General features: G+C 53.4%; 6 protein-coding genes across 6 annotated transcripts; 2 read left to right on the forward strand and 4 right to left on the reverse strand.

Moving 5' to 3' along the window:
- Positions 1-195: 195 nt before the first annotated feature.
- GGS23DRAFT_336448 (putative ubiquinol--cytochrome-c reductase) lies at positions 196-1,272 on the reverse strand. Its single transcript, XM_051513000.1, has 4 exons — positions 1,053-1,272; positions 786-948; positions 387-654; positions 196-325 (listed from the first exon to the last, which is right to left on the reverse strand). Exons 1-3 carry the CDS (start codon positions 1,172-1,174, stop codon positions 559-561), a joined length of 381 nt encoding a protein of 126 aa, XP_051367842.1. The 5' UTR covers positions 1,175-1,272; the 3' UTR covers positions 196-325; positions 387-558.
- A 2,373-nt stretch (positions 1,273-3,645) lies between these two features.
- Positions 3,646-5,479, forward strand: GGS23DRAFT_336707 (mitochondrial carrier). Its single transcript, XM_051513001.1, has 2 exons — positions 3,646-4,360; positions 4,423-5,479. The coding sequence occupies exons 1-2, from the start codon at positions 3,823-3,825 to the stop codon at positions 5,205-5,207; spliced, it is 1,323 nt and encodes a 440-aa protein (XP_051367843.1). The 5' UTR covers positions 3,646-3,822; the 3' UTR covers positions 5,208-5,479.
- Positions 5,480-6,125: 646 nt separating this feature from the next.
- Positions 6,126-8,262, reverse strand: GGS23DRAFT_607731 (cytochrome P450; the record flags this gene model as incomplete). The annotated part of the gene is made up of 6 exons (XM_051520098.1): positions 6,126-6,254; positions 6,391-6,629; positions 6,836-6,917; positions 6,989-7,222; positions 7,306-7,369; positions 7,457-8,262. The coding sequence occupies 6 exons, from the start codon at positions 8,260-8,262 to the stop codon at positions 6,126-6,128; spliced, it is 1,554 nt and encodes a 517-aa protein (XP_051367844.1).
- Positions 8,263-10,282: 2,020 nt separating this feature from the next.
- Positions 10,283-11,454, forward strand: GGS23DRAFT_600700 (short-chain dehydrogenase; the record flags this gene model as incomplete). The annotated part of the gene is made up of 3 exons (XM_051519110.1): positions 10,283-10,916; positions 10,995-11,024; positions 11,090-11,454. 3 exons carry the CDS (start codon positions 10,283-10,285, stop codon positions 11,452-11,454), a joined length of 1,029 nt encoding a protein of 342 aa, XP_051367845.1.
- A 507-nt stretch (positions 11,455-11,961) lies between these two features.
- GGS23DRAFT_600701 (uncharacterized protein) lies at positions 11,962-12,642 on the reverse strand (the record flags this gene model as incomplete). The annotated part of the gene is made up of 2 exons (XM_051519111.1): positions 11,962-12,402; positions 12,478-12,642. 2 exons carry the CDS (start codon positions 12,640-12,642, stop codon positions 11,962-11,964), a joined length of 606 nt encoding a protein of 201 aa, XP_051367846.1.
- Positions 12,643-15,241: 2,599 nt separating this feature from the next.
- GGS23DRAFT_337050 (uncharacterized protein) lies at positions 15,242-16,098 on the reverse strand. Its single transcript, XM_051513002.1, has one exon. It carries the CDS (start codon positions 16,009-16,011, stop codon positions 15,508-15,510), a length of 504 nt encoding a protein of 167 aa, XP_051367847.1. The 5' UTR covers positions 16,012-16,098; the 3' UTR covers positions 15,242-15,507.
- Between the last annotated feature and the right edge of the window lie 1,826 nt (positions 16,099-17,924).

Raw genomic sequence — 17,924 nt, forward strand, 5'->3', positions numbered from 1 at the left:
GCGAGGGGTCACGGCGGACATACAAGCTATACTAATACATACGATCTATTGCGTGCCGGGTTGGTATTGCCTTCGCGAATGCCTCTTCTATAGTTAGATATCGTATGCGGCATCACTGTTGTTGCTAAAGGATGACAGTGAGAAACAACACATAAATCGTTGATACTCTAGCCATGTTTGCGGTATTCTGGAGGTTCTTCATCACGGCGGCAAATAACCCTAATGGCCACCGCCGCTAGCTGCGACAGGCCCTGACCAAGGGATCAAGGGATTGACAAGCTCTGGCTACAGAAATGGGGCGACGGATACTCGAACAGCGAATACACTAGGCGAGGTAAGGAAGCCGCCGGGATCGCGAACGGGAGGTGGGTACGTTATATACAGACATTACTGGCGGCGCCGAGAGCAGCCCGGAGGCCAGGCCTGGGATCTTGGCGACTAAATCGTGCTTCGACTTTTCTATTCCCCTCGTCTATCGTGGATATTCTTAGAGTTTTGTACAGGGGCTCCTCCGCTATTGTGTCTGCGACCCGGCCCCGTCTCTGCCCGTCCCGATCTTCAATGGCTCTTCACAACGGTCAGAGAGTCCAGGGCCTGCTTCTCCTTTTCTTCAGCGAGGATCTGGTCGATTAAAGGCTTCAGGTATGGGACATCCTAGTTTGTTGTCAGAGGGGGGTTTTTTAGTCCGCGTCAGCAACCGACCGGGTCGTCCAAGCGAGGGGGGGTGGTGGGGAGGGGGTTTTATCGGCGGGGCGTAATTTTTTTTTTTTGTTTCTGCGGCTCACCTCGTCGGGCTTGGTCCACTCGTTCTTGGGGAGCAACTTGTGGACGACGCTGGCCTGGAAGGCCCGGCGGATGCGGTAGATCCGGTCGTAGGACTCCTTGGGGGGCAGGCGCTTCAGCGCCTTGATGACGAGCTCGTTCTCCTCGTTGATCAGGTCGTCGGCTCTGCGGGAGGGGCGGCGGCGCGGCGGAGCAGGGCGCGCCAACGCGTTAGCGACTCGGGAAGGCTCGCGATCCTCGCGACGGGGACCGGCGGGTGTGGCACGTACCGGAGGCCGAGCTGGCGGTAGCCGGCAGTGTTGACGTACCAATCGGCGACGGGCCGGAGGAGTCTAAGCAGCCACGGGCGCTTGACCACGAAGGGCGCGAGGGTCGGATATCCTAGCGGCATTGCGAAGGGCTGTTGCGTGTATGTATTCTCTTGCGTTGCGGGTTAGGCGGAGGGGGGATGTCGGAGGTGTCAGGAAGTGGTGGTGGTTGGTGGTGCGGTGCGGGCGGGCTTTGCTAATCAGACGGAGCTTGATTGGGTCTGCGGATTTGACATTGCAAAATGGCTCTCGGCTTCGTGATGAATCACATGACCAGCACTACGCCGCTATGCCAAGCCCGTCATCGTTCAAATCCCCACAGCGGTAGGCCTTCGATGTACCCAGGAGTACCCATATTACCTCAGGCACCCCAGGTAGGTGCCTGAGGTATATATGTACAAGTAGGTATAGGCAGGGTTGAAAAAAAAGGTTCAGTTTTTTTTAAGTTAAGTTAAGTTAAGTTTTACGTTTTTTTTTCTAAGTTTTTCTAAGTTTTTCTAAGTTTTTCTAAGTTTTTCTAAGTTTTTCTAAGTTTTTTAAATTTTTTATTTTAAAATTTTTATACTTTTAATGTATATTTATAAAATCTTATTATAAAATGTATAAAAAATATATAAACTTTTTTATAATTATATTAAAATTAAAATTAAATTAAGTAATTCTATTTTTAATAAATATCGTATGAAAAGTTTTTCATTTTCTATTTATTAATACATAATTAAAAAACTTTTAAAAAATTATTATTTTTTTTTTAAGTTAAGTTAAGTTTATAAAAAAATTTCTTAAGTTAAGTTTCTATTTTTTAAAATCTTTTTTAAGTTAAGTTAAGTTTTTATTTTTAAAAACTCAAGTCAAGCTAAGTTAAGTTTTAACGAAACTGAACTTAAAAACTTTTTTTTTGCAACCCTGGGTATATGTACGTGTGACCTAGAGCCTACCACCCGCTAGCACTAACTGGAATGGATCTCCTTCAAGAAGGCTGTTGGTTTCTAGGGTAGAGAGCCTACCTACGTTGAGTTTCTGATACAGATATGCCAGAGCTGGCCAGCAGGGGCTTCAACTTCTGACGGTGCTGACAATGACTTCTCAACTCGAACATGGAGGTGTGTAAGCCTAGATACCTAGCGAATCCGACTTGCCCTCACCTTCATGCCATATGTACCTACGCATACGTAATCTTTTGTATCCCCATTGCCCCCTCGCAAAGCATTAGCAGGTACATTAGGGAGATACTGGGCACACTGCTGTGGCGGAATGTACTTATTGAGAGGACATGCCTGCCCTAGGTACCTACCCTCTGCTCTAACCACCACACACTGCTGGTCATCATTATCGTCTACCCAACTTGCTAACATGGCCTCCTGACCTTGTATATACGTCTGTTCGTTCGTGGGCGCCCTTCTCACAATAGGTTTCTCAACAAAGCATACGACGTATTACATGTTTTGACCTAGAACTCGACGGTATAATTGGCGCACATATTCAGCAGCTCCCCCCCCCTCCCCAGTAGACACCCCCTGACTTTGCCTGCTTCTTCTCCCGTCTCCTACCTTATTCACTTCTCCATCCACCACAACATCACCCGATATCGTCGCCCTGGTGGTATCACTCGGCTCCTTTTCCATCATTGTAACCCTGCTATTATCCCGCCATTTCGAGATCAGGGGTACGTTACCAGGTTCCCACGCAAAGGGACCTCAGTCCTTCTTTTTCTCTGTTCCTCTCTCTCCCGCTCCCTCTCCTCTCCTCTACGTCTCTCCTCCCTTTTCGGTTAAGAGCTGCTGCGATTACCTCATTCCCTTTCCCCTCCACTCCAAATTCCCATTCCAATAAGGCAATCACAGTTGTGCGTTCACTTCACTTCACTTTACTTCACTTTACTTCGCTTCACTTCACTTCACTTCACGCGTGCACGCGCTAGACTGGTTCTATACGCATTACCTGCGATTTCTAGTTGACTGGAGAACCTCGTTACTTGCGATTGCTCTATCTCCTGCCTCGATCACGTTTTGATAAAACGATTAGAGCGACCCGCTTTGGTTGGTCTCACCCCGTCTCTCCGATCGGTCCTCTGGTCAGGCCAGGGGGGATAATTATCTGCGAAAAAAAAGTCCGATTGACATTCTGGTTTCGGACCTCACCCATCCACTACATAAACGCACTCCGCACACCACATTACGCCTCTCACTACACCACATACTAGACTGCTCACTACATGCACCCTGCGATCTCTCAAACCCGAACACATTCGCGCATGCATTCGCAACTAGGCAACACTACATGCCCTCGACTCTGCACCGCCAACATCTTCCGATACCATCATTCCGACCCCCCCTCTTCTCCCCTGGACGCCATCATCGTATGCCTGCCTGCTTGACCTGGTGTCTCACCCGCTCAGCCATTACTTTACTTGTACAGACCGAGATGGCATGTGACGAACGATAGCTACTGTGTCAACAGCAAGGTCAACTTACTCGAGTGCCCTTCCCCGCACGCTGCACTCTGTACACTGCACACCATCGTCACGATTTCGCGCCTATTCCTTGACGAGCCGACCTTGTTCCTGCATACCGAACCCGATACTCCCTACGCCTGCGCCTATCTCCGCCGTCCTCTCCTGACCACCGAGCCTCTGCCGGTCTCCCTGCGCCCCGGGGGCCTCTGAATACTATCCAGAGGCCCTGCGAAACCAGACACCTGTCCTCCTTGGACCTAAGCAGTGCGTAAGGGTATGTCTCACGACCAGGCTCAAAGCCATCCAACGCGACAGTCGCCAGATGAGCCCGCAGAATATGGGGTTTTCTCTCATCACTCCTCTTCCCCGACAGCTCCTTCCACCTATTCGTCATCGAGACCCTCTCAGGATAGCCACCATTCCCTGGCCTCCACGGTAGTAGCCATGGAGCTGCACGATCCTAGGAGCCTCACTTCCCTACAGAAATGGGCTGCAACTGCATCTGACACACAATTCAATGCTCTATCCGGTGCTGTGGGCGGCTTTACCTCTGGAATCGTCACATGTCCGCTTGATGTCATTAAGACAAAGCTTCAAGCTCAGGGGGGGCTCAATGCTATTTCCAAAGGAAGATATGCAGGCCAGCATAGGGTCTACTCAGGTCTAGTGGGCACCGCGAGGGTCATCTACGGGGAGGAGGGGCTTCGCGGCATGTACCGAGGCCTAGGTCCCATCATCCTCGGTTACCTACCCACGTGGGCTGTTTGGTTCACTGTTTACAACAAGAGCAAGCTGTTCTTAGCCGATCACAACCGTAAGTGCTCATAAATGGACATTGACTGTGTAAGAGTGAACGGCTAATGGATGACACCACAGTACAAAACCAATTCTTTATCAATTTCTGGTCTTCTATTATAGCTGGGGCGAGCAGCACAATAGTGACAAATCCTATATGGGTGATCAAAACTCGGCTTATGTCACAGTCTGTGACGAGATACGATGGGCATATGTCGATATTCTCGCGCAGAGGTACCACCCAAACCTCAAGACCTACCATAGATTCTCCGTGGCATTACCGCTCAACCCTGGATGCTGCGCGTAAGATGTACTCTTCGGAAGGCGTTCTGTCATTTTACTCTGGTCTTACCCCAGCTCTTCTTGGGTTGACACACGTTGCTGTGCAATTCCCGGCGTATGAGTTTTTGCGGAAGAGGTTTACCGGCCAGAGCATGGGTGAGATGGGCGGCAACAATCAGGAAAGCCACTGGCTTGGCGTGCTCTCGGCTTCGATCATGTCCAAGATCATGGCGAGCTCTGCTACTTATCCCCACGAGGTGATCCGGACTAGGTTACAGACACAGAGACGGCCGACTCCCGGAAGCGAGTATCTTCAAGGGCTAGGCGTCTCAGAGTCTGCCCCCGGAGGGCACAGTCAGACCCCGCCCCGGACGCCTGACATCGGCCCTCAGCCCAAATATCGGGGTGTGGTCATGACATTCCGTACCATCCTTCGAGAGGAAGGCTGGAGGGCCTTCTACGCCGGTATGGGAGTCAACATGATGCGAGCCGTGCCAGCAGCAACGGTGACGATGATGACATACGAGTTTGTGATGAAGACTCTTCACCACGCTCAATCCCAAGGTCGGCGGAAGATGAACTAAGAGACGAGACTACGATAGACGAACCACGAGCAATGAATGCTGCTCAGACTATACGAGTCGGGGGATGCTTCCACCCGTCGGCGAAGTATACAAAATCCCCGCGTCGTAAAATTTTGTGGAATTAGACAAAAAAACACGATCCTGTTGCTAGAATCCAAGAAAAAAAAAAGAGGGATCAACAACCGGACGGTCAGAAGTGTTTTATGAGCCTCACAGGCCAGGGCGGGTAAAGGGGGCTGGGGTTGGGACCAGATAACGATACCCTTCTCTGTAGGTATAGGCATGATCCGGGGTCGCGCGCGCGTGACGGCAAATAGTAAACTAAATACTATTCTAAGGAAATAGATGGGAAATCTTCCTCTTTTTCTTTTCCTTCTCTCTTCTCTCCTTATCCCCCGCTTCTTCTCGAAGGGGGTTTCTATCGATGTGCGAACGCCTAGGGGTGGCGCGAGGGATCATGCACGTAAACCACGGTAAGCCGCGACTTTAACCCAGTCCATACGTGCATGGAAGACGACTACCCACAGCCGCAGATCTAAGCTTATGCATAGCACGAGTACCTCGGCTGCGCATGCTGATCTCTTGCCTGTATCGGCCTTCACGGGGTACAGGAGAAGGGGAGAGGAAGGACACTGTCGAAGGGCGGCGGAGAAGGGAGGGTGTATCAAAACCACGATCCTACTTCTGTCGCTCGTCCATTTTCCTTCGCCGGAGGAGAGCGACCAGCTGGTATATAGCGACTACATTGCTATATACGGAATGCCAGCCTAATTCACGTCCTAGCTCTTAGCTCTGCCACTACAGGATCCCCCTTCGTCTCTCTCATCCCTCATCCATCATATATATCCTCCCCCTTCCTTCTTCCTCTAATCTCGCCTCGTCTCGCTCGCCTAGGCCCGCGCCTTGCGCGGGAGTACGCTACGCTGGGTTGGGCAGGGCTCTGTCCGTGATCTTCACCCACATATCCTTCTCGAAAAACATGTTCCGGTTCTCCGTGTGCACCGGGTTCCTCGGGTTGACGAGCTGGAAATCGAAGTATCGCAGCAGCTGGGGGCCAGGGCGCGGCCGCCGCGTCGTTAGCACGCACATATACATCTACGCCTGGCTCCGACGACGGCAAGCACGAGATAGGGGAGGAGGGAGGAGGGGGGACGGGGAGGTTTTTTTTTTTTGATCGACTCACCTCAACGTAGGCTTTGTTCAGCTCCAGGAACGCGACGTGCTTGCCGCTGCAGCTCCAGCGGCCGTAGCCGAACACCAGCTCCGTCGTCTGCGTCATCTTGCGGTGCGCCTCGGGGCTGAGGCCGAGCCAACGCTCCGGCCGGAACACGTCCGAGTCGGGACCGTAGATGGCAGTCGAGCGCTGCAGGGACAAGAAGCTATGGGCCACGCGGGTCCCCCCAGGAATGAACTTCCCGTCGACTACGGGACATCCGACATTAGCGCTGGTACTGCCACCCCCGTGAACTCTTGGGAGCTGATCCGCGTTGCGATCGTGATCCGCCCATCCTACCCCTGGGCTCGTACTAACAGTTCACGTCGTGGATACTTAAAAAAGAGAAAGCAATAAGCGAAAGAGGGAAGGGTGGAGACGAGCTTGGTGAGGTTGATTTCTAGGCTCTACTCACTTGTGTCTCCTTCTGGAGGAACTTCCTTCATCGTAAGACCGGAAAAGGGGATGTTGATTCGAAGACCCTCGTAGATTACAGCCTCCAAGCGTTTCATCGTCAGTATACGAGATACTTACGGGGAGGTTCGTGGTGAAGGATATATATGCCTACCTGCAAGTACTCCAGCCCCTTCGCCTCGCTCACCTTAATAGGCGACGATATCCGACCCTCTGCTATAGCTTGGTCGATCTCCTCGCGCAGCCTCATATACGCGAGCGGCGACGTTATCAGGCACAACATGGTGCCACGGATGGAGGTGGCAGTCGTGTCGCTGCCGGCGATGATCTGGGTAACGATCTCGGATTCGCACTGCTCACGGGTGATGCCGTGCCGAATAAACGAACCCTGGTATCACTCGACTACCAGGTCAAAAATTCTTGCGTATACGACGACAAAAGAGGGAGGGGAAAGGGGGTAGGAAACCATACCAGCATGTCTAGCCGGTCCTTGGCACCGGGACGGAAGCGTTCTTCGGCGATGTCTCGGGCGATCCTAGCTTGCAAGTATCAGAAAGGGTCCCGTCACTTTGACTAGGAGAGATACATCATTGCGTCGGCTTGGAAGGGTCAGGTGACTTACCCCATCAGCTTCCCCACGCCCTTCTTAGCTGTTGTCTTTGGTCCGACGAGGCGAAGCACGGTCTTGCTGAAAACGATCGGAGACAACCACGGCAGGTCGCCGAGGGGGGCGATGACGGCAGCGATAGTCTCGACAGCGGCGATGTAACCGTGGACGTCCCCATCCGAGGCCAGGAAGCCGAAGGACTTCCCGTACGCGACCTTGGTGATGGCGTCGAGCGTGAAGAATTGGATGCGCGTCGCGAGGTCCATAGGGCGCGCCAGCTCGGTGGTGCTACCGTCGGCGTTCCGGACGGTGGTGGCCACGTATTTCCGGCGGATCAGGCCCACCAACTCACCCAGCTGGCCGTCGATGTCGTCCTCGATCGTCGGGTTCTCTTTGCCACCGTACCCGAACGACAGCTGCGCCTTGAGCTTGTCGTGTTCGGCCGTGTCGAGGAGGTTGAAGACCGACTCCTTGTCCGCGTTGACGCGGCTGGCGAAATACCACGACGAGCGGCGGTACTTGGACCGGGCCCCGTTCATCCTCTTGATAACCTCGGGGTCGTCAGTGAGCAGATCGTAAGGGCCTATCCGTACAAGGGAGCCATATTTCTGGTTGAGCTTCCGGTAGCTAGCTGCCTGGCGCGCGCCTATCGACACTGCGAGCATCCATAAGTACGAGAAAGAGGCGAGCCATGGTCCGTCGACGTGTCTCAGTCGGTACCAGGCCGAGATGCGAAAGCAAATTGGAATGAGGAGGCATAGTCCTCCCACTAGGGGTACGACGCGAACGTAAGAGAGAAGTGCTCCCAGTTGGGTGTCCATATTGACAGTGATAGGATTGCTTGTTGCCGTACACTATTTTCCGTCCACGTCTATTCACCATCTCTCCCACCGCGTTACGAACCGCATGGGGAGCCTCTTATATTATCAAACCGGCTCGGCTCGAGCCCGTTTGGCTCGGGGGTATTCCTTAACACATTCCCGTCGATTGGCTGGGCTAGGAACCCGTTGGTAGCTGACCCTATGCTACGAGACGTATCGGGCGCTGGATATGAATGTGGCTGCTTCGCTTCGGCGAAGTCGTCACACATTCCATTGGACCGACGGCGTCACAGGTTCGTAGACCACGTCCACCTGGACGTCAGGTAGGTATGTACAATGCCACCAACAATGCAGTTATCCCAGCTGAGGCTCAGCGATGGAGCCCTGTATGGGGTCTCGTTAAGAAGGGGACGCGGACTCGCTACCGAACATTGCCTGCCAATACGACTCGGAGAGGCTCGATCATGACGATGCCAGATATGACCGGTAATAAAACCCCGGAAACCCCCAACATCGATATCAGCGGTTAGGGAGGCAACAGGGAGGGAAAGCAAATGCGCTACCGTCTCATTGGGCGTAGGGGGCTCACCCGCCGGTCCTATTTCCTGGCACTCTCGACTGGGACCCCTCACGTCACTGCAACGTTATCTTGGCCCTGTAAGTGTATGTGGTATGTATGTTGCTTACCGTGGTTGGCGTTCAGCCCATCAGCGGGTTAGCAGCATCCAGGGAACGAGCAGCAATACATATACGGCACGGAGAATCCCGATGTTGGCTCGAGGATACCCATGCTCGGAAGCCTCACGATCGAGGACGCCGCGGCATGCGCGGCGCGGGATGAAACGAATCGCCTATCGAGTTTCCTGGGTCCACCAATGGCGCATTCGCCTACGCCCATGGATGGCAACCTGGGTATCTCGGCCAGGATGCGGGGTACTGCTTATTACATCTGCTGGAATTCGATATTTGACAGGTTCCGTCGAGGCTGCTGGGCCGTGATGTAATCACATTGCAGGCGACGCTTGGCTAAGCGACGCCACGGTTCGCATTGTTCGTATTCGACCTTTCCTCCCCTTCTCTTGTAGGTGTGGGTGATCTAGAGTAGACCGCGTACGGCTCTCGAAGTTGTGTGTGTCTGCGGAGGCGTAGTTGGATGGATCGAGGGAGGGATCGAGCGAGTGAGCTCTGGGCACGTATACCACGTACTTATTCAAAAACGGTACAATTTTTTCAAATGGTGCGTAGCATGCAATCCGCTGAGTCACCGGCCCAAACCCGGTAGATCGTGCCTGCCAACGTCGACATGCCTTTTAGTGGCCGCGGCTTCTGCATGAGTAAGAGCCCTGAGGCTCTCAGTTGGGAAGGCCCGACCCTGCCGGACCTTCAGACCCGGAAGCGGAAGCGTATTGTGAGGTCAAGGTTACGTCAGAGGCCTGCCTATCGTCGGAAATCGTCGAGTCGCTGGGCAAGTGGGTTTGACACCGCCTCGGGATCGTCGGCGTCCGTAGCTTTGAAGAGCTTGTTGGGCGGCCGGTCCGGACATAACGTACGCCGGGATGCGCCTTCCGCGATTGGCTCGATGCCCAGGGCGCTCCCGTTGGTCATCTGCAGGTCGGTGGAGTTAGCCGGTGATAAAGAATCGGGCCTTATAAACCTCTTGTGCGTTCTCCCTACCCGAATATTAGCACGTCGTATCCATCGCCGGGAGCTACGGAGATCACGGTCGACTTGCCATTATCTCCCTGTCTCCCTGCGTGGCCGGCTCGATGGAATGGAGAAGAACTGGTTCGAGGTCTGATCGATCATACGTGAGATGGGGAGAGCCAGCTGCGATGCCGCCGGTCTCCTCCGCGAAGAGGGCGCTGCAGAGGTGCTATAAATGGATGGCGAGCCGCTCCCTCTCCTGGCGACGTTCTCTCTAGTACGAACGGCGCGTCACAGCTCAACATCCCCGCCTCTCGACCTCGTACACGACGAAAAACGAACCCCCCTCGCAGAGCTATCGGGTTGCGTCTTAGCAATGGCTTCGCGAGTTCCCTTCCAGCTCACCGGCCGCTACGCCGAGCTTAACAAGTGGGAAGTTATCCAGGGTCCCGGTGATGCTCGGCCGACCGGGTTGCAAATCATCGAAGACGAGGGCCTCGTCGGATCCATGGGCGACAAGGTCGCCCTCGTCACGGGCGTGTCGTCCGGCATAGGACCCAAGACTGTGCAAGCCCTGGCGGCGACAGGCGCTACCGTCTTCGGAACGGCCCGGAACCTCGACAAGGCCAGGGAGGCGCTCGGCTCTTCGCTTCTCGAGACCGGTCGCGTGCACCTGCTCTTCATGGACCAGACGGATTTGGCGAGCGTGAGGGCGTGCGCGGCCGAGTTCCGGCGGCAGAGCCCCGGCGGCAAGCTCAACATCCTCGTCAACAACGCGGCGGTCATGAAGACGCCCGAGGACCGGACCAAGGACGGCTTCGAGCTCCAGTTCGGCACGAACCACCTCTCGCACTTCCTGCTTTTCTACCTACTCAAAGACATCATGATTGCCAGCGCGACGCCCGAGTTCTGCTCGCGTGTCGTCAATGTGTCGTCGTCTGGCCACCGTTACGGACCGGTCCGTTTCGACAACTTGACGCTGCAGGGCGAGTATGACGGTTGGGCAGCATGTAAGCTATGAAGCGAATCCGCATCAACCAAGCTGCTGTTATGGCCGATAAGAAGTAGCTAACTAGAGCGCCTCATAGACGGGCAGTCGAAGACAGCCAACATCTACAGTAAGCTCGCCCCCCTCTGGCCCCTGCTCAACCCGGCGATAAGCTAGCTGACCACGAGGCAACAGTGGCCACCCAGATCGACCGGCTCTACGGCGCGAGGGGCCTGCACGGGTACAGCCTGGACCCGGGTAGCTTCATCAACCCGAACCTGCAGAAGTACGCCCAGGAGGAGGTGGAGGCAGCCAAGCGTAGCGAGCGCATGACGAAGTACTTCTTCAACCTCGAGCAGGGATGCGCGACGAGCGTGTACGGCGCCGTATCTAAGGAGCTCGAGGGCCGGGGCGGCTTGTACCTCGAGGGCGCCTCGGTCGCGGGCCCGGTGCCGGCAGACGGCGACCCGGTCGAGTACGGGTACGGCGAGTGGGCGTTCAATCGCGAGAACGAGGAGCGCTTGTGGGAGATCAGCAAGAAGATGGTTGGTGTCGAGTGAAATGTCTCGCATGGCATTACGGAGCGCTCAGTGCCACCAGGGGCGGGTTCTCAAGCGGCCCGTCGAATAGTCGATGTTCATTTGACACCTTCGTATGTAGTGCACTCTTGATAGAAGAGGGGGATCGACTAAAGATAAGCGCTGCCGTCAAGCATTGCTGATCCCTTATCACGAATCAACGTCTTACACGACAGTGGATCCGAGATCGACCGGACCCTGAGCGAACTGTCTTACCCCCCTTCTTCTCGGGGGATTCTCTTCTATTTACCTTTAAATTGTAAGGCGTCTCCTGCATGTTACGTAGGCCCCGTTCAATTGGCGCATCCCACAGAGGTTGGTCATTAAATCAAATATATGAAAGCCAGCCCGAAGCACTTTCGGACCCGCCTGCTCGATGCTATCCCTCCCAACCGAGCTCAAATCAAGCTATCGAAACCCGCCATCTCCCCCCATCCATCCTAAATTATATCGTCGCATTCGTTTCCCAGCAGCTGCCAGTGGCGAATGCTAAAGAGAGATGTTGCCTTTACTATTCTTACTACTCAGCACGCCGTCCAGGCCCTTGCGAAGATCCGAGAAGACGTCTTGCGCCTCGCCCGAGAACTCGGCTCCGTCGACGTCGATTCCTTCTACCTCGGTGATGGAGGCGGGCAGGACGAGCTCGGGATTCGCGGCAACGATGCTGATCTGAGGGGAGGTGGCGGGTTCACCGGCCACCTCAGGGCCGTAATGGGCGGTGAAGTTGTCGGGGAGCAGCGGGATGCGTTGCGCGAAGGCGTCTTTGGACGAATTCCGGAGAGAGGCGGAGCCCGGGAAGACAACGTTGTCCATGGTGACGTCGGCGGGGGCCTCTCGGGGCGCATTCGTCGTGAAGGTCTGCATCAGGCGCATGGTACGAGGGGGAGGGTGGGGGCGGTTCGACGACCGGGTGTAGAGATGGCGGGGGTGCTAACACCAGTTAGTCGGCCTTTGTCCTCGGAGCGACTACGCAACGACTAGATGTATCACGGCGAGTCGACTTACGTCCGGGTCTATATTTCGCTCCTTGAGGAGGTCTGCATATTTCCTCGATAGGGGGGCGGCAGCCTTGGCGCCGGCGAGCAGAGCGGCCGACTTGGAAACAGGAGCTGCCGAGCTAGCAGCGCGGACAAACTGCGCAGCGGGAGCTATCAGACGCGCGCCGGCCATGGTGTTCTGGAGCTTGGCGTGTAAGCGTGTGAAGAGAGCTCGCCTTGGGGGAGGAAGGGAGGGAGGTAGAGGACGGTCTAATTGGCGATGGGCTACGAAGGAGAGCGAGAGCGAGAGACAGAGACGAAAGACAAGGGAGGAGAGGCAGACGGGATGGAGAAGAGAGGTGGAAAGGGAAGAGGGGGAGACGGGCGGTGGGCGGAAGTTATGTACGTAGAGGATGCAGGTAGGTATCCGTAACGGGATATATATCCAACATGGCTATATACCTGGCATGCATTGTATCCATTATGCAGGTTATGAATGCATGTGCATACATATGAGTAGGTACATATTACTCATGCGTTGCCAGGCAGGCAGGAGGCAAGCTACGAAGCTACCTGAGATACCTCTGTCAGGGAACGTCGATTGCTAATTGTTGAGAGAGAGCTCGAGCGATCGGATGTCCGGGGAGGGCGAGGGGGGAGGGGGGTGAGCTGACAACCTCACCACCCCAGGCCACTTGGCTTTCCCCATGTGTTCTCTCCCGGCGGTCTGCACTGCGGGTATATTTGCGTACCCCCATCATGCCATCCCGCCGGCGTGATACAACACGATACATGTGGGTACCTGTCGCGTCTCAGGCACCCTACAGGTAGCTAACTTAACCCCAAAGGGACCCCTCCGCGAACCTGGAAAGCGTGCGCAGCACCACGCCCATTGGCTGGCTGTCGCTGGTGCTCGGGAGCTTTGCTGCTGGGTTGACTTCGTTTGGGACGACGATTCCTCCCGGGGGGGATTTCCCGTGGTCGGTGCTACTCTACACACATGTGTACATGGCTTGTTTTTAGCGCGGCCCTTGAGGCCTCTGGGCTAATAGCAGATGCCGAACATGACTCCATCCACACCACCACGCCCGCACAGAGATACGTGTCGCTCTCGTAGTAAGTGCGTCCAGGACGTGGGAGCACAATACATTACCTGGGTATATTGGATATATGAAATAATGTAGTACATGGCCGTCGTAGCATCATTGACGATTCGTTATCTGGAAAGCCAAGAACGACAAATCGGCAGATGGTGTTTCACCCCGTCGCTCTTCTCTTCGACGCACCTCCTGCACCCTGCGTTCGCTTCTGGTAGCATGAGGGAGGGGAGGGGAGGGGAAGGAGAGAGAGAGAGAGAGAGGAGGAACTCATAGCCGACTTGAGCGAGTCCTCTCTCGTTCGACGTAAGAGGGTATCCATGGTAGCGTTGGGTATGGTGTGTGCGTGCATCCCACTTACATACATACGTACATACATACATACATACATATATACATACATACCATACAGGGAGGGGGGGGTCTATGGACAGTATGTTAGCCATAGAGTCGGGGTACTGACACGGTAACAAAATCTAGTAAGGGTTACTTTAGCTAGTTATTCTTTCGGAGGGGCTAAAAGAATTATAGCAAGGGTTACGGTACCGACCTTATTACCTTCCCTTCTTATAATTTCAAGATGGTTTTTATGACTGCGTAGGAATTAATGTCTAGACGGATATAATGTCTATATATTCCATAGGTACCTACCTACCTTCCTACCTACTTAGACTACCTACCTACCTAGACCTATTGTCTTTATCTTTTTTCTATAAACACCATGATCTACTACCTATCTACGAACCTATCTGCGAACCTATCTTCGAACCTATCTGCGAACCTATCTACGAACCTATGAGAGCTAATTCGTACGTAGAATCTATCTATCTTCGAACCTATTTACGAACCTATCTACGAACCTATCTACGAACCTATCTACGAACCTATCTACGAACCTATCTGCGAACCTATCTACGAACTTATCTGCGAACCTATCTGCGAACCTATCTACGAACCTATCTACGAACCTATCTACGAACCTATCTGCGAACCTATAGGAGTTAGTTCGCGCGTAGAATCTATTTATCTATCTTCGAACCTATCTTCGAACCTATGGGAGTTAGTTCAGGCGTATGGAATCTATCTATCTTCGAACCTATGGGAGCTAATTCGCGCGTGGAATCTATTTATCTATCTACGAACCTATCTACGAACCTATCTACGAACCTATAGGAGCTAGTTTAGGCGCGTGGAATCTATCTATCTTCGAACCTATCTACGAACCTATCTGCGAACTTATGGGAGCTAGTTCGCGCGTAGAATTTATTTATCTATCTTCGAACCTATCTTCGAACCTATAAGAGCTAGTTTAGGCGTATGGAATCTATTTATCTATCTTCGAACCTATCTTCCAACCTATAAGAGCTAGTTTAGGCGTATGGAATCTATCTATCTTCGAACCTATAAGAGCTAGTTCGCGCGTAGAATCTATCTATTTATCTTCGAACCTATAAGAGCTAGTTTACGTGCGTGGAATCTATCTATTTACGAACCTATCTACGAACCTATAGGAGCCAGTTCGCGCGCGGAATCTATCTACCTATCTTCGAACCTTCGAACCTATGGGAGCTAGTTCAGGCGTATGGAATCTATCTATTTACGAACCTATTTACGAACCTATTTACGAACCTATAGGAGCTAGTTCGTACGCGGAATCTATCTACCTATCTTCGAACCTATGGGAGCTAGTTTACGCGTGGAATCTATCTATCTTCGAACTTATGAAAGAGAGGTAGGAGGTAGGTAACAGACGTAAAAGATATAAAGGTACAAAGGTACGTACTTAGTAACCTAGAGGTAACCGGGTAATCCTATAGAATGTACCTTTTTTTAAAATAAAGACATTATATCCGGATGGTAACTATGTCGGGAAATGGTAATAATGTCAGCCTAGAGTTTAACTTACTCTTATTACGAGGCAGACACTATGTCCAGTCATAGAAAGGGTTGCTGACATAGTGTTAATAGACCCCCCCCTCCCTGTATGGTACATACATACATACATACATACATACATACATACATACATACATACATACATACATACATACATACATACATATATACCTACATCCATCCGTACATACATACATACATACAGCACCCACTCGCGGGTCGATTCTTGGCTTAGGTACAGGTAGCCGTAAGATGGGTGGTCCGTAGCTGCATACGCACGCTGGTTTAGCCCTCCTATCGTTCCTAGCACGCAGCGGGGGCCGGTTCGCATGCGGGCGAAACAGCGCCAGACATGCTTTGGAAGAACACGCCATGCTGAAGGCGTGCAGATTTGTCTGTACATATCTCTGAGGCAGGCAGTGTGTGAATGTGTGAATGGGATCGGCAATACGGTGGACAACGCAGCCGAGTTGAGGACGGGAAGAGAGAAGAATGGGGGACCTCCTCAATGAACAACGGCATGGGTATAAGGCGAGGAGACGGCGTCGCATCCGTCTCCAATCGAACATTCTTCCCTTCTGGATTCCTCGCGAGAGCCAATGGGAATGCCGTCCCGGTCTGTCTCACCGACAGCTTCTCCCCTTGTCCTCCCACCCGTTGAGAGCTGGCCCTGGTCCTGGTCCTGGTCCTACGATAGCTTGATATAGCTCGAGACGACGGCCTCGGGGACAGATAGCTTCACGATCCGCGCCATCCCTGGCGCCCACCCTAGCCTCAAGAGGCCTAGCAGAGCGGTGAACGACTCTCGCCTGTCGAATCAGGTCTCGATCAATTCGCCTTCTCTTGTCACGAAACCGCCTTCACCTAACGGTACATGACTACATGTATACTTACATAGGTACATATCAGGTAGGACGTTGTACCTGGGCAGGGACGTAGGGTAGGTACCAGATATGCATTCATCTTTCCCCTGGATGGCGAGAGAGTGCATGCGACAGTGAGGTAAGATTGGGACACACACACACAGAAAGATAAGGAGGCAATCCTTCCAGCTCCTATATGCATTTATGGCACGGAGAATATCCCTCACCCACCCTCCCCGAGCCCACCAGACAGGCGCCGGCGGGTGACGCGTAAGAGAAGGCAAAGGCGTGCCTATTACCGCGAGTCCTTACTGCTGCGTAGTGCGTCGTAAATACCGACCTGTCGGAGTTTCTACGAGTCTCTTCTCGCGTCCGCTAGGATCGTCGGCGCGCCTAGCATCGTAGATTGGCCCAAGCTCACGGCCCGCCTGCCTGGCGCTGTGGAATGCTTACCCTCTATATGTAGGCGACCCTCTTGGCGGTTGCGCGGCTTGTTACTTATTAGTATTCATACTCCATCCCGCACGCGACTGAGCTGGTGCCAGCATCGCATCTGCGTGTATGTACGGATTCCTTCGCCCAGCTCGCCGCCGGCGCCGCCGTTAAATCCGCGGCATCGCCAAGCACCAGCGCCTTGACTCACCCTGGGATTTGCCATCCTCTTGATTGGACAATCCGCCGAAATCTAGCCCCGCCTCCGCGATCGGATCTCTTGACATAGGCAAACTCTCGATCGACTACGACTATGATACGGCCAACGTCTGGAGGCGAGTGGCAAGATGGCCGGAACTTGGGTTTGTGTCATAAGGAGTCGCGGCTGGTGTGCCAAGTAGGCATAGCTCTTCTGCTGCACTCCTCCCGTCTCCCGCCTCTCGCCTCACTTCGGTGCGTCTGGGCATAGTTAAGAAGAGACGCACGTCGCAAACGCGCTAAGCTCGCTATCGTCTCGCGAAGACTTGTCACATTTACTCTTCTCACTGATGTCAGTGGCGACGTGACGATGGCATCGGGATTGCCTTCCCACTACTGGCAACTGGATTATGAGGCGCAACCGCACGAGCCGAGAAAGATGGAGAGCAGGTAAACCCGCATGTTCGTAGCCACCGCGGTATCCCTCCAGTAGGCGTTATCACCCCTAATCCGCGCCGTCAGTCTAGGTACTGACTCGTATTATTATCGCTGGAAACAATCAAGAAACTAGAGCTTCCCTACGCCCACTACCCCTCCGAGCACGCTGGAATTTTTAGAGAGGTTTGTTGATACTATCGTAGATTAGGGGCTCGCTGGGTGTCATCACGGACGACTTATAAACTGCCTATGATCTACCTAGGTATGTCTATATGCATGGGTTTCACCGACCCTGGATGTTCATTAAGCAAAAAACCCCTCACTGCCTCCTGGTGCCCATGTCTGTTGAGCAGCCGTAAGTGAATAAGTAGCTTCTAACTGTGCCTAGCATCGCTGATACGGTTCGTGCTGTCGCACCCATGTAGCGTGAAGATATATCGCTAGGATGCTTACTGTGCTTTCCTGGTAGGTATCATCCTCCTGACGAGCGATCACGTACTCAATAGGATTATGCAACTCTGTATGGATGGAGGAGGTGAGAACCCATGCGT

The sequence above is a fragment of the Durotheca rogersii genome (assembly GCF_024521655.1).
Source record: "Durotheca rogersii strain YMJ 92031201 chromosome Unknown GGS23scaffold_36, whole genome shotgun sequence".
Taxonomy (NCBI): Eukaryota; Fungi; Ascomycota; class Sordariomycetes; order Xylariales; family Xylariaceae; genus Durotheca; species Durotheca rogersii.

What these genes read in the sequence shown, in the direction of transcription:
- GGS23DRAFT_336707 (XM_051513001.1), top strand. Translation starts at nt 3,823, where the DNA reads ATGTCTCACGACCAGGCTCAAAGCCATCCAACGCGACAGTCGCCAGAT. An exon ending in GTTCTTAGCCGATCACAACC is followed by an intron (nt 4,361 to 4,422) that starts GTAAGTGCTCAT and finishes ATGACACCACAG; the next exon opens with TACAAAACCAATTCTTTATC.
- GGS23DRAFT_336448 (XM_051513000.1), bottom strand. Translation starts at nt 1,174, where the DNA reads ATGCCGCTAGGATATCCGACCCTCGCGCCCTTCGTGGTCAAGCGCCCG. An exon ending in TACCGCCAGCTCGGCCTCCG is followed by an intron (nt 949 to 1,052) that starts GTACGTGCCACA and finishes CCCCTCCCGCAG; the next exon opens with AGCCGACGACCTGATCAACG. An exon ending in AGTGGACCAAGCCCGACGAG is followed by an intron (nt 655 to 785) that starts GTGAGCCGCAGA and finishes ACAACAAACTAG; the next exon opens with GATGTCCCATACCTGAAGCC.
- GGS23DRAFT_337050 (XM_051513002.1), bottom strand. Translation starts at nt 16,011, where the DNA reads ATGTTCGATTGGAGACGGATGCGACGCCGTCTCCTCGCCTTATACCCA.